The following is a 14,164-nucleotide window of genomic DNA, read 5'->3' on the forward strand; positions in this document are numbered from 1 at the left end:
AGCATAAAACGGCCTGCTCAGCTTGGAGGAGCTGTCACGTTAAAATTGTACCGGGGGCGAAAATTGTACCGGCCTACGTCATCAGTTGTTGACAAATTCCAAACCTGCCTGGCAACAGACGACGCGATCGTTTGTTGCCTGGCAACGGGCGATCGCGTCGAATGACGTAGGAAGGTTCTTGAACATTTGCAAACTTTCATGCTCGTTCATGGCACTCCTTCATTGAGCGCGACAAGACAGGTTTTTGAAACGTGCTTTAAACACTCAGTTTACTAGCTAAATTTGATTAAACAATTCAATCCAATACAAATATAAAGTAAAAACAAGTGTTATCTAGCGATCCGTTATCTGTATTATGTTATTTCGTCTTTGGAAACATGAGCCGACTGGTTTTTGAAACGTGCTTTAAACACTCAGTTTACTAGCTAAATTTGATTAAACAATTCAATACAATACAAATATAAAGTAATAACAAGTGTTATCTAGCGATCCGTTATCTGTATTATGTTATTTCGTCTTTGGAAACATGAGCCGAATGTTTTTTGAAACCTGCCCGGCAACGGACAACCCAATCAAATCAGTTGTCAAGTTGTCAACAACTGATGACGAAGGCCGGTACAATTTTCGCCCCCGGTACAATTTTAACGTGACAGAGCTCCTTCCCATGAGTAAACAATTTGCGTCAAGTAGGCTACGCTCCAAAAATGGCAGGTAAAAAATGCACAGCAAAAAGAAAATATGAAGAGGAACACAGGACGTTTTTGACAGAGTGGGAGAGTTTATATTTTTTTGTTGAACGTAATGGGAAGCCATTCTGCCTGAAATGCCAGGTGTCATTAGCGCAATTCAAGGCTTCAAATCTTCAGCGCCACTTCAGCTCACTCCATGCTAACTTCGACCAGGAATTTCGGAAAGGGACTGAACTTCGCAAGCACAAGTTAATCGCTTTGAAAAGGCAGGCAGAAAAGCAGACACAGATGTTCCAAAAATCTACGACGCACTCAGAGACCCTAACGCTGGCATCTTATCAACTGGCTTGGAACATTGCACGAGCTAAAAAGCCATACAATGAAGGGGAGTTTGTAAAAAAATGCCTCAGTGACGTTGTTAAAATCTTCTCGGTCTGAACAAACTAAAACGAATGGTGTCAGACGTCCAACTGTCCCGCCACACTGTTGAACGCAGAATATCGGACATTAACACGGCTATTGAATCGCAGTTGCACTCCGATCTTCAAGAATGCGTATATTTTAGTGTCGCATTGGACGAGTCTTGCGACATTCAGGACAAGCCACAGTTGGCAATATTTGCACGGTCGGTATCAAGTGAGTGTCATATCAGAGAAGAACTCCTTGACATTGTGCCATTGAAGGACCGAACCCGTGGAATAGATGTAAAAGAAGCGATGATGGCTGCATTTGCGAAAGCAAGTCTCCCGATACCAAAACTGACTGCAATGGCCACGGATGGAGCACCTGCCATGATCGGCTCTTTGAAAGGGCTTGTGGGGCTGTGCAGAGCTGACCACACATTTCCAGAGTTTTGGAATTTCCATTGTATAATCCACAGGGAGCAACTCGTCTCTAAATCACTGAATTTAGACAACGTCATGAAGCCCGTGATGGAAATCGTCAACTACATCCGCACACATGCGCTTAACCACAGGCAATTCAAGAATCTCATCGCTGAGCTGGACCAAGGGCTTCCAGGTGACCTGCCGCTGCACTGCACTGTGAGGTGGCTGTCAAAAGGCAAGGTACTTTCTCGCTTCTTTGAGCTTTTGGATGCCGTGAAACTGTTCATGGAAGAGAAGGACAAGGACTATCCCGAGCTCTCTGACCCCAAGTGGATTATGGATCTGGCCTTTTTGGTCGACATGCTGTGTCACTTGGACAGACTGAACCTGACCCTGCAGGGGAAGTTACACATGCTGCCTGACCTGGTGCAAAGTGTGTTTGCATTTGTCAACAAACTGAAGCTGTTCAAGACGCATATTCAAAGGGGAGATTTAGTGCATTTTCCCGCTCTGCTAAAATCCAACGGGCAAGACACCTGCTGCGCCGCCCTGAAAGAGCAAAAAGCCAGATATGCAACGCTGGTTGAAAACCTGCACGAGAGCTTTGTGACCCGGTTCTGTGATCTACAACTGAAAAGGCCACAGATTACGTTCCTCGTCGACCCGTTCAATGCGGAGACAGACTGTTTGAAAGCCCCACTAGTCACAGATGAGGCTGCGGCCGAGTTGGAGATGATCGATCTTTGTGAGGAGGACCAACTTAAACCTGCTTTAAGGGAAGGGACCATTGAGTTCTGGAAAAGTGTGCCAATGGAAAAATATCCCAATGTCAAACGGGATGCGCTCAAGATAATGTCAATGTTTGGGTCAACATACGTCTGCGAGTCTGTGTTCTCTACCCTTAAACACGTGAAATCAAAGCATCGCTCTGTTCTGACTGACACACATGTGAGAGAATTGCTTCGAGTGGCAACAACGGAATGCAAGCCAGATTTCAAGAGAATTGTTCAAGGCAAGGAATGCCAGAAGTCCCACTAAGCAACATGCAAAGTAAGAGAAAAACGCTATTGTAAATTGTTATATTTTTGTTTGTGGACTTGGTTGAACTGAGAGTTTGTGTGAGGCAGTGCACACAATGTTCATTGTTAAACATTGTTTAAAATTGTTCAAGGCAAGGAATGCCAGAAGTCCCACTAAGTAACATGTATATAAGAGAAAAACGCTATTTTAAATGTTTATATTTTTGTTTGTGGACTTGGTTGAACTAAGAGTGTGTGTGTGAGACAGTGCACACAATGTTCTCTGTGGAAAATTGTTTAAAATTGTTCAAAGCAAGGAATGCCAGAAGTCCCACTAAGTAACATGTATAATAGAGAAAAACGCTATTGTAAATTGTTATATATTTTTTTGTGGACTTAGTTGAACTGAGAGTTTGTGTGTGAGGCAGTGCACACAATGTTCATTGTTGAAAATGACTGGCCTGTGGTCTTCGTACTGTAGGAGTCCATTTCTGTCATTATGTTGGTTGTGTGACATTTACAGTAAATCTGGCTGAGCAGAGGTGTGTGTGTGTGTGTGTGTGTGTGTGTGTGTGTGTGTGTGTGTGTGTGTGTGTGTGTGTGTGTGTGTGTGTGTGTGTGTGTGTGTGTGTGTGTGTGTGTGTGTGTGTGTGTGTGTAAGGGATGGGGGGATGTTCATGTGTACCCGTGTGTATGATGTGGCTCTTTGCAGTAACACAGTAAAAAAGACTGAGAGTCAGAGACTGTGGCTCTTAGTCTCTGACTGGTTGGCCACCCCTGAGCTAGCCCATCAATGTCATCTGCAAAACGGAGGTTGGTAATCGGTCTGCCTCCTATGCTGACCGTTCCTTCATGATCTGCCAGGGCATCCGTCATGATACGCTCCAGAAAAAGATTAAAGAGAATAGGGGAGAGAGGGCATCCTTGGCGCACTCCAGTTGTTGTCCTGAACCAGTCTCCGATAGCTCCATTGTAGAGAACTGCGCTGGTAGCTTTGTTGTACAGGTGTTGTATGACTCTGACAAGGTTAGGGCTGATGTTATATTTCCTCATGGTTGCCCACAGTGCCGCATGCCATACCCGGTCGAAGGCTTTCTTGAAGTCTACAAACACGTGGTAAAGGTGTTGTTGATGCTGCAGATATCTCTCACAGATAATTCTGAGGTTGAATATCTGTTCTGTGGTGCTCCGCCCTGCCCTAAATCCAGCCTGTTCTTCAGCTATGATCAGTTCTGCTTGAGGTTTTAACCTATTCAGTATTATTTTCAGCAGGACTTTGCTGGGATGGCTAATGAGACTGATGGTGCGGTGGTTTTGGCACAGTTGGAGATTGCCTTTCTTCGGAAGTGTGATGATGAGTGACTGGGTCCATGATGTAGGCCACTCACCACTTTGCCAGATTTTGTTGCACAGGATGGTGAGAGTGTCGATCATGGCTTCTCCCCCTGCTTGTACGAGCTCTGCTGTGATGTTGTCCACTCCGGCTGTCTTTCCTTTCTTCAGTGCTCGGACTGCTGTCTCCACTTCTTCACGGAGGATGGGGAGTTTTTCCTCTTCCTCAATGGATTGAGGACATGCCAGGATTGTGGGCTCTCCACCTGCCGTGTGGTTGTAGAGCTCAGAGCAGTATTCTGTCCACCTGTCCAGGATTTTCTGTTCTTCCGTTAGGCATTCACCAGTCTTCCTCTGAATTGTAGAGACTCTGGTCTGTTTTGCTCTTGTTAGCTCCTTGACAGTTTGATATGCCATCTTGGTGTTGGTGTTGGTATTCAGGCTGTTCTCTATCTCTCTGCACTTTCCCTCAATCCAGTTCTGTTTTGCTGACTGCATGCCTTTCTTGATGCTCCTGTTGACTTCTCTGTAAGCATCAGTTCCTTCAGGTAAGTTCTTACTTTTCTTCAGGGCTCTGAGCTTGTCACACAAGTCAAGCAGTTCATTGGTGACCCAAGGTTTTTTCCTTAGGCGGAGTTTGCCAAGGATTTCAGTGGCTGTTTTGGTTATGACTGTGTTCAGCGTGGTGGTCATGTGGTTGACGTCAACTTCTTCTGCACCTAGGATGAGCAGTGGTGCAAACCTTCCCCCTATCTTTGCCTTGAAGGCTTCTGCCACCTCAGGGTCTCGCAGTTTGTCCAGATCAAACTTCATTCTAGTGCACTGGGAGCTTTTGATCTTCTGTAAACGTAGGCGAAAGGACATCAGGACAAGGTCATGATCGCTCCCAATGTCTGCCTTTGGAAAGCTGCGTGTCCTACCGGTGTTAACGCTTGAGCGAAAGCGCTTCTTGATCATGATGTAATCGATCTGATTGTGGTACTCTCCACCGGGGCTGTGCCAGGTCAATCGCCTGGAGGCCTTATGGGGCCCGAGTGTGTTCGCCAGCAGTAGGTTGTTGTACCTGGCAAACTCCAAAAGCCTTAGGCCTCTATCGTTGGTCACGGTGTTGCCGTATGGACCACATGCGTCTTTCCAGTTGGTGTAGGCATCCACTCCAACCTTTGCATTCCAATCTCCTTGCACTATCATGATGTCTTTCTTTGGAGTTTGATCTAGAACTGCTTGCAGTTGTTCATAAAACTCTTCCACCTCACTGTCCTCATACGTGGATGTTGGGGCATAGACCTGGATGATGGTGATGTTGAATGGGGTTGCTCTCAAACGAATGGTAATGAGTCTGCTTGAGACTGGCCGGCAGCCCATGACAGTGTCCTTAATGTTTTTGTGAACAAGGAAGCCAACACCATGCTGGTGTTTATTTTCCTTGCCGCTGAAATAGAGCCTGCATCGGTTGATGTTTCACCGAATCCTTTCCAGCGTAGCTCGCTGATGCCCAATATATTCCAGCGGTATTGATCCATTTCATGGGTAATCTCTTCGAGTTTCCCATCAGCAGTTAGTGTTCTTACATTCCAGGTTCCAACAACTATATTGTCTCTAGTGCGGAATTTGGTTTGGTTTGCTTTGCTTTGCGTTAACGCCGTTAATAACGCGTTTAACTGACAGCTCTAATCTATATATATATATATATATATATTGTGGTAACCCGGTTCTTGGAGGGTCGGGTTCCAGGTATGAATCACACTGGGTCATGGTTTAAAGCCGTTCACAGCGTTTATTGCGCCAGACAGACACTGTTCACATGGATTACAATCATTTAAGTCCGATAGGGTTTCCGTGAGCCTCTATCTCCTCGTCGCTGCCGTGCCGTCCTCGGCCTTCTTTTTAACATGGCTCCTCTGCCACCTGCCAGGTGTCCCCCAATCATGCTGATTGGGGAGGCGAAAGGGCTGCTCTCGGTCGCCGTCTGGTGGGTGACGGGCGGTACACGCCGTCTACCACTGTACCTTGGCCCCGCCCGGGCCGAGGTTTAAGGGGCGGGATGCCACAATATATAATGTGTATGAATTACTTATGTTTAATAAAGTTGTTGCAAAACGCATCAAACTCAATACATGCATGGGCCATTTTCATAAAAACACAAACAAGTTGGTACCTATTTCTAAAAAGAGTTTAATCCTCTGTGGTCCCTGTCTCTCTCAGCAGTGTGCGACATCGGTTCAGCCTCCTTTAAGTACGACATGAGGCGTCTGAGTGAGATCTTGGCGTTCCCCCGGGCCTGGTACCGTCGGAGCATCGCTCGCCGCCTCTTCCTCGGAGACCAGACCATCAACCTGCCAGGTAACTCACTTTGATCTTCAGGGTTTGTGATGAACACAATGTGGGGAAAGAGAAATGTGTTGAACCCCAAAGAAAAAGGAGCAGATCCCATCCAAGTCCGCACCTCTGAAGAAATCTATCCTGGGTGGTCGGTGTCTCAGAAGCAGCCCCTTTGTGACACTGGTCACTACAAGCAGCTGCATCCAAAGCTCGTCTGTTCGTCCATGAACCACTCGGTTCCTTCTGTGGGTGTTCTACCCTTATATTCTGTTTCAAACATGCATTTCAACTTTACATAATTAGTATATAATGTCTCAAAATAGAAGCCAATCTTTAGTTGTGCCAAAGGTCTTTGTTCTACCGTTTTCTTTGAAGCCAGTTGCCACCAATGCTACCAAAATGTTACCGGACAGCGTTTGTATACTGTAGGTTGGACAGTGTATATACTGTAGGTTTGATGGTGTATAATTGTATGTTTATATGCTGTAGGGTTGGCAGTGTATATCTTATATGCTGTAGGTTTGACAGTGTTTATCTAGATTTATACTGTAGATTTGACAGCGTACCGGTACATATACTGTAGGTTTGACAGTGTATATTTGTATCTGTATATACTGTTGGTTTGACAGTGTATATTTGTATGTGTACATACTGTAGGTTTTACAGTGTGTAATTGTATGTGTATACTGTAGGTTTGAAAGTGTATATTTGTATGTGTATTTACTAGGGATGGGCATTTGGTTAAATTGTCTTGGTCGATCTTCGGGAGAATTAACGATCAATTAGCCGATTAATCATTAATATTTTATGTTAAAATTAAGTATTTATATGCTATATTCAAAATGCAATGAAAATACAAAAACGGCGTGTTTTCCCCATTGGGATCTTTATTATTAGATGAACGACTCGATTATTAGATGAACGAGTTAAACCGGATCCGTTCAATGGTTATGCGTTACTGTGCTCTGAGCAACGGAGCCTGCAGCTCGGAGCCGGTGGTCATAAACTAAAAATGATCACAACCCTTTTTTGTTCCCAAAATAATAATAGTAATATAAAAAAACAATCATGTTTAACATATCCAAAAATATATTATACTTAATTCGGCTAGGTTTTCCCAAATGTAACTCAAAATATCCAAAAAGTCAGAGAAAGAAGGCAGAGAACAATGAATTAGGCTTAGTACTAAAGCTTCTGAAAATAGAACCAGTAACTCACGGATGTCTGTTCAGAAAGATGAGCATGTTGACATGCTGTGGGGTCAGACGTGACCGCAGCCTGGTGACCGTCAGTCCAGCTGCCGAAAACACCCGTTCTTAGGGGACCGACATTGCCTTGGTGGGATCCCCCCCCACTTGCAGATCCTCCCTGGTGGGACTGTTTGCAGCAACAATATTGGCCACGTTGTCATGAACGCATGCAATAACTCGGTCTTCAAGTCCCCGTTGCTCTACAGCAGGGGTCAGCAACTGGCGGCCCGCGGGCCAAAACTGGCCCGCCCGATTTTTCTGAAGCTATATGAATTATTATTATTATTATTATTATTAAAAAAAATAATTAATATAGAATATCTACATCTGTTAAATTCAAAGGGCCGGATACGGTGAAATTTTTTTTTCTTTCACAACCATTTTTTCATTTAATTGTATCAAATCCTGCTACTACTCCCGGAAGGTTAGAGACACACTAGTCACAGTCACTCGTAAGCTGCGAGGGGTTACGCGTAAGCTGCAAGGGGCTGACCGGGAGTTATTGGATACTATGCAATATTAAATTAAACGGAGCCCCCCTCTATAGGCCTATATACAACAACCATGGCGACCCGACATTACGTATATTTTTGTGTGATACTGCGTGTAGAGAAAGGCAGGAGCTGTTGACGAAAGTCCACAAAAGATTTAAAACGCCAAGCTGAGGCAAGAATGAGTTCACGTCTGAATGTAGGCTACAAACGCGATTAACTATTCACAAGTGCAAAAACGCCAACATATTCTTTATTTTGCTGACCACTTTTGGGTTAGGGACGAATTAAGGTGTTTTATCCCTACAAAAGCCTCGTAAGGCCAGTTCCTCTGCATCTCTCTCGTAGATTGCATCTTTCAACGTCTTTTTTTAATATGACTGCATCACCTTCTCTGACATGATCAGCAACTCGTGGATTTCTCTTTCTCTCCAGTTAGAACAGCTCATTCTGATATCGCTGCGTTGTCTCTGTGGAGACAGTGTAGCAACTATGGCGACACATTAGTGCCATAATTCACTAATGTGATAAAAGATGCATTCGGGCGTATTATATTATTCCACACGCGTAGATATTAACTGCGAGCGCGCAAATGATCTCTGCGCGCACGCAAATTACCTCTGCGCGTGCGCAAATTACCTCTGCGCGCGCAAATCAGCCTCTCGCGCGCGCAAATTACCTCAGCGCGGGCAAAACAGCCTTTCGCGCGTAACAGCCTCTCGCGAAAGATGTTTTTACGCTCGCTCGAATTTAATTTTGGCACTATTGGGGAGGGAACCAAGGCAGGGCGGGCTTTCCTATGATTGGCCGTTTCTGAAGCGTGATATTTGATTGACAGCCCTCCTCAGCCCTCCTCTCATTCAATTCTGAATTGTACAGTAAATGGCTGAAACGATAGTTACGTATTGTAACTCCAGATTCTATGAGTATAGGCGCAGCCTTTTAAGTGTCGGCCTCATTGTCCTTTAAATAGCTGAAGAAAAGCTGTTTATTGGGAGCAGAACGTCCGCCGGCGCCCGACTATATCTGCGAAATGCGGACGTCGTTGAGGCACGCCGCGCGCGGACGTAATTGAGGCCCACGCTGTTGGTGATCGGGGATTACAAATTTTTCAGTGCTACGGCTCACGCCTAGGGATAACCCAATAGCGATAGCCTTAAAAGGCTGCACCTATACTCATAGAATCTAGAGTTACAATACGTAACTATCGTTTCAGCCATTTACTGTAAAATTCAGAATTGAATGAGAGGAAGGCTGAGGAGGGCTGTCAATCAAATATCGCGCTTCAGAAACGGCCAATCATAGGAAAGACCGCCCTGCCTTGGTTCCCTCCCCATAGTGCCAAAATTAAAATCGAGCGAGCGTAAAAACAACTTTCGCGAGAGGCTGTTACGCGCGAGAGGCTGTTTTGCGCGCGCACAGAGATCATTTGCGCGCTCGCAGTTAATATCTACCCGTGTGGAATAATATAATACGCCCGAATGCATCTTTTATCACATTAGTGAATTATGGCACTAATGTGTCGCCATAAGCAACACCCCTACCCAACGTGATCAGGCATGACATTTACGTTATTAGGGCATACACTGCTTGGTAGGCATATGACTAAGCCAGCTGACGGGCCTGTGTCGCAGTTCCAGATGCACTTTCAATGTTCTGGCCCGCCACCTACTGGCTGGAAAGCTGCGCGTTTTTCAAGTGCTACATCATTTGAGTCGTGGCCGTGTTGTACTTCAACACAGCTTTGCAGTGTTGGCAGTTAACTACGTTTTTTGATCGTTTGACGCTAAAATCGAAAACGAGATTGAAATTCGATTAATCGCCCAGCCCTATTTGACAGTGTATATTTGTGTGTGTATTTTCTGTAGGTTTGACTGTGTATATTTCTATATCTATATACTGTAGGTTTGACAGTGTATATTTGTATGTGTATATACTAGGGGTGCGACGAGATCTCGTGCCACGAGATTAAATTCGACGATATTACCCGTCGCGTTAAAAATCTGTCTCGCGAGATTTCTGAGCTATCCAAACTTCTATTTGTGGCCTGTAGGGGCAGTAATGCGCCTTTGCTACGTCTAGGCCGCCAGAACCTTACGAAGGAGAAGGAAAAGAAGAAGAGGAGGAGAAGGAGGGGAAGCAGGGGAAGCAGCCATAGGCAGCCAGAATGACGTCGGAAAATACCCGTATTACCGTCGAAGATGCCCCCGCCACTTTTAAATGATTCGTTTGGCAGCATTTTGGGTACCCGGCGGAAATTATGAATGGCAGTAGAGTGACTGATAAGACACGGACAATACCAAGTTGTCAGTGACATACTTGGTCAGACTCTGTTTGCACTATTTGCACTCTGTATTGATGGAGTAGAACTTTGATTTGGTTTTGCACATAATATTGTTTGCACTTGAAAAATGTATTTTAAATTATTTAATTTAATTTATTTTACTTCAACTTTTATCAATTTTAGTTTTAGTTTCAATTTCATGAATGTTAAGAGTTATAATAAAACATTTCAAAATGCATGTGCAACTCTGTTAAAGGGACTCGCACCTTTGTTGCATTTGAGAATTACAGCACATTCAAATCATCCCGCCTTCCTCCAATGCCCCACCCCCTAAGCGTTAGTACAAAACTAAGCGAGTACAAAAGTTCTAGACTCCCATGGGTTATGTTTAGACTCCCATGGACAACGTAGCGTCTGAGGCCGAAATGGGTCCCCTAATCGGACTGAATGGTGCGGTTGGTTGCCAACGGTCTGGAGGTCTTCGTGGAGCTCCAGATTAGCGGGACAACGTCGCGTCTGAGCCCGAAATGGGTCCCGTAATCGGACTGAGTGTGGCGGTTGGTTGTCAACGGTCTGGAGGTCTTCCTGGAGCTCCAGAGTAGCGGGACAACGTTGCGTCTGAGTCCGAAATGGGTCCCGTAATCGGACTGAGTGTGGCGGTTGGTTGCCAACGGTCTGGAGGTCTTCCTGGAGCTCCAGAGTAGCGGGACAACGTAGCGTCTGAGGCCGAAATGGGTCCCCTAATCGGACTGAATGGTGCGGTTGGTTGCCAACGGTCTGGAGGTCTTCGTGGAGCTCCAGATTAGCGGGACAACGTCGCGTCTGAGCCCGAAATGGGTCCCGTAATCGGACTGAGTGTGGCGGTTGGTTGTCAACGGTCTGGAGGTCTTCCTGGAGCTCCAGAGTAGCGGGACAACGTTGCGTCTGAGTCCGAAATGGGTCCCGTAATCGGACTGAGTGTGGCGGTTGGTTGCCAACGGTCTGGAGGTCTTCCTGGAGCTCCAGAGTAGCGGGACAACGTCGCGTCTGAGTCCGAAATGGGTCCCGTAATCGGACTGAGTGTGGCGGTTGGGTGCCAACGGTCTGGAGGTCTTCCTGGAGCTCCAGAGTAGCGGGACAACTTCGCGTCTGAGTCCGAAACGGGTCCCCTAATCGGACTGAGTGGTGCGGTTGGTTGCCAACAGTCTGGAGGTCCTGAGAATCATCCAGGGGAGCGGGACCACTTGGCTTCTGAGGCCGAATCGGGTCCCCTTGTCGGACTGAATGGTGCAGTTGGTGGCCAACAGTCTGGAGGTCTTCCTGAGGCTCCAGAGGAGGGTAACTCTGTGAGTCCGAGTCCGAGATGAGTCCCCTAATCGGACTGAATGGTGCAGTTGGTGGCCAACAGTCTGGAGGTCTTCCTGAGGCTCCAGAGGAGGGTAACTCTGTGAGTCTGAGTCCGAGATGAGTCCCCTAATCGGACTGAATGGTGCAGTTTCAGTACGCCGTGGACCACTTTGGTCTGCCATCGTCAGTCGCTACGGTCGCTACTGTCTGCCGTGGAATCAAAACAAACCCTCTAGTTGAGGCCGCGCCTTGATGACGCGGGCCCGAATGCGCCACAAGAAGCAGACGGAAAACCTTATATATCCATGCAGCAAACTTACAGGTCTGTCGGCCAATAAGGTCCTTCGGTCCGAAGAATTTTATTGGTTGAAGTTTTCACTAAATATTATCAGAGTAAAATAATTGTTTTGTTTTTACTCCTGGTGGGTCTGTCTTGCATATTAGAGTGTTATTACCTTATTAATACCAATTTAACCTTATCCAAAAAAAGTGTAAAAATGCAACAAAGGTGAGAGTCCCTTTAAATAAAAGTCTGTTGGTCCAGTCATATATTTTGTCATTGTAGTTTTCTTAAAATCTCGTCTCGTCTCGTTCTCGTGAACCGAATATCGTGTCTCGTCTCGTCTCGTGAGCTGAGTGTATCGTCACACCCCTACTATATACTGTAGGTTTGACAGTGTTTATTTGTCCTCTCAGCCTCCGGCCCGGCGACGCCCGACTCCTCTGAGAACGCGTCTCAGCACCTCTCCCCCGAGGCCAGCCGCAAGGCCTACTGGAGGACCTGGGACGGCAGCACCGGGGGCCACGCCTCCCCCAACTTGTTCTCGGACCACTTGGTCAACACGTCCCTGGGGGGCTTCTCCCACCTCAAGTCCCCCATCCCGGTCCGCACCAGGAGCGCGTCGGACTCCTCGGCCCCGAGACAAGGTAGAGCTCTGAACACTGATCAGGACTTTGGTAAGTTAGGAACTGACTGAAATGGATTGGACTGAAGTGTTGCGTTGTCTACGTTATTTGACGTTATTCAATTTGACCTTTTGACCCGCGTCCTACACTTTTAAATTCATCCTCTCAGTTTTCTGTCTTCCAGACTGTGTGACGAGGACGTCCACCCCGTCCTCCGCCAAGAATGGGAAGGTGTCCGGGCCGCAGGGCACCCCGTGGGAGACGCTGGTGGTGTTCGCTATCAACCTCAAGCAGCTCAACGTCCAGATGAACATGAGCAACGTGATGGGGAACAACACGTAAGCTGCTGTTGATCAATAGTTGAGTTGGAAACGCACAAAGCACCAAGATACTGTATTACAGTGGCAGAGTGGAATTAACTCCACGTGCCATCTTCCTTCTGTAGCATCAACCTTAACGTGTTGATTATTTTCAACACGATATAAACTGCTCAAAAAAATAAAGGGAACACTTAAACAACACAATGTAACTCCAAGTCAATCACACTTCTGTGAAATCAAACTGTCCACTTAGGAAGCAACACTGATTGACAATCAATTTCACATGCTGTTGTGCAACTGGAATAGACTACAGGTGGAAATGATAGGCAATTAGCAAGACACCGCCAATAAAGGAGTGGTTCTGCAGGTGGTGACCACAGACCACTTCTCAGTTCCTATGCTTTCTGGCTGATGTTTTGGTCACTTTTGAATGCTGGCGGTGCTTTCACTCTAGTGGTAGCATGAGACGGAGTCTACAACCCACACAAGTGGCTCATCAATACGAGCTGTGGCAAGAAGGTTTGCTGTGTCTGTCAGCGTAGTGTCCAGAGCATGGAGGCGCTACAAGGAGACAGGCCAGTACATCAGGAGACGTGGAGGAGGCCGTAGGAGGGCAACAACCCAGCAGCAGGACCGCTACCTCCACCTTTGTGCAAGGAGGAACAGGAGGAGCACTGCCAGAGCCCTGCAAAATGACCTCCAGCAGGCCACAAATGTGCATGTGTCTGCTCAAACGGTCAGAAACAGACTCCATGAGGGTGGTATGAGGGCCCGACGTCCACAGGTGGGGGTTGTGCTTACAGCCCAACACCGTGCAGGACGTTTGGCATTTGCCAGAGAACACCAAGATTGGCAAATTCGCCACTGGCGCCCTGTGCTCTTCACAGATGAAAGCAGGTTCACACTGAGCACATGTGACAGACGCGACAGAGTCTGGAGACGCCGTAGAGAACGTTCTGCCTGCAACATCCTCCAGCATGACCGGTTTGGCGGTGGGTCAGTAATGGTGTGGGGTGGCATTTCTTTGGGGGGCCGCACAGCCCTCCATGTGCTCGCCAGAGGTAGCGTGACTGCCATTAGGTACCGAGATGAGATCCTCAGACCCCTTGTGAGACCATATGCTGGTGCGGTTGGCCCTGGGTTCCTCCTAATGCAAGACAATGCTAGACCTCATGTGGCTGGAGTGTGTCTGCAGTTCCTGCAAGATGAAGGCATTGATGCTATGGACTGGCCCTCCCGTTCCCCAGACCTGAATCCAATTGAGCACATCTGGGACACCATGTCTCGCTCCATCCACCAACGCCACATCGCACCACAGACTGTCCAGGAGTTGGCAGATGCTTTAGTCCAGGTCTGGGAGGAGATCCCTCAGGAGACTATCCACCACCTCATCAGGAG

The 14,164-nt window shown here is 46.9% G+C and overlaps 1 protein-coding gene and 1 long non-coding RNA gene across 18 annotated transcripts in view; both read left to right on the forward strand.

Annotated features, from left to right (window-relative positions):
- Nucleotides 1–14,164, forward strand: part of kiaa1109 (KIAA1109 ortholog) — a 172,956-nt gene that overhangs the window by 114,541 nt on the left and 44,251 nt on the right. For 11 of the 17 annotated variants that reach the window (XM_060051112.1, XM_060051116.1, XM_060051115.1 and 8 more), the window contains 3 exons: nucleotides 6,073–6,210; nucleotides 12,237–12,497; nucleotides 12,631–12,784. In XM_060051112.1, coding sequence (XP_059907095.1) covers nucleotides 6,073–6,210; nucleotides 12,237–12,497; nucleotides 12,631–12,784 — 553 coding nt within the window. Of the gene's footprint in view, nucleotides 1–6,072; nucleotides 6,211–12,236; nucleotides 12,498–12,615; nucleotides 12,785–14,164 lie in introns of all 17 variants that reach the window. The other 6 variants (XM_060051120.1, XM_060051119.1, XM_060051128.1 and 3 more) reach the window with 3 other exon arrangements.
- Nucleotides 6,217–7,205, forward strand: LOC132457149 (uncharacterized). Its single transcript, XR_009525580.1, has 2 exons — nucleotides 6,217–6,809; nucleotides 6,847–7,205. It is a non-coding gene; the product is annotated as an uncharacterized LOC132457149 (long non-coding RNA).

Source organism: Gadus macrocephalus, chromosome 5 (assembly GCF_031168955.1).
Source record: "Gadus macrocephalus chromosome 5, ASM3116895v1".
Lineage (NCBI taxonomy): Eukaryota > Metazoa > Chordata > Actinopteri > Gadiformes > Gadidae > Gadus > Gadus macrocephalus.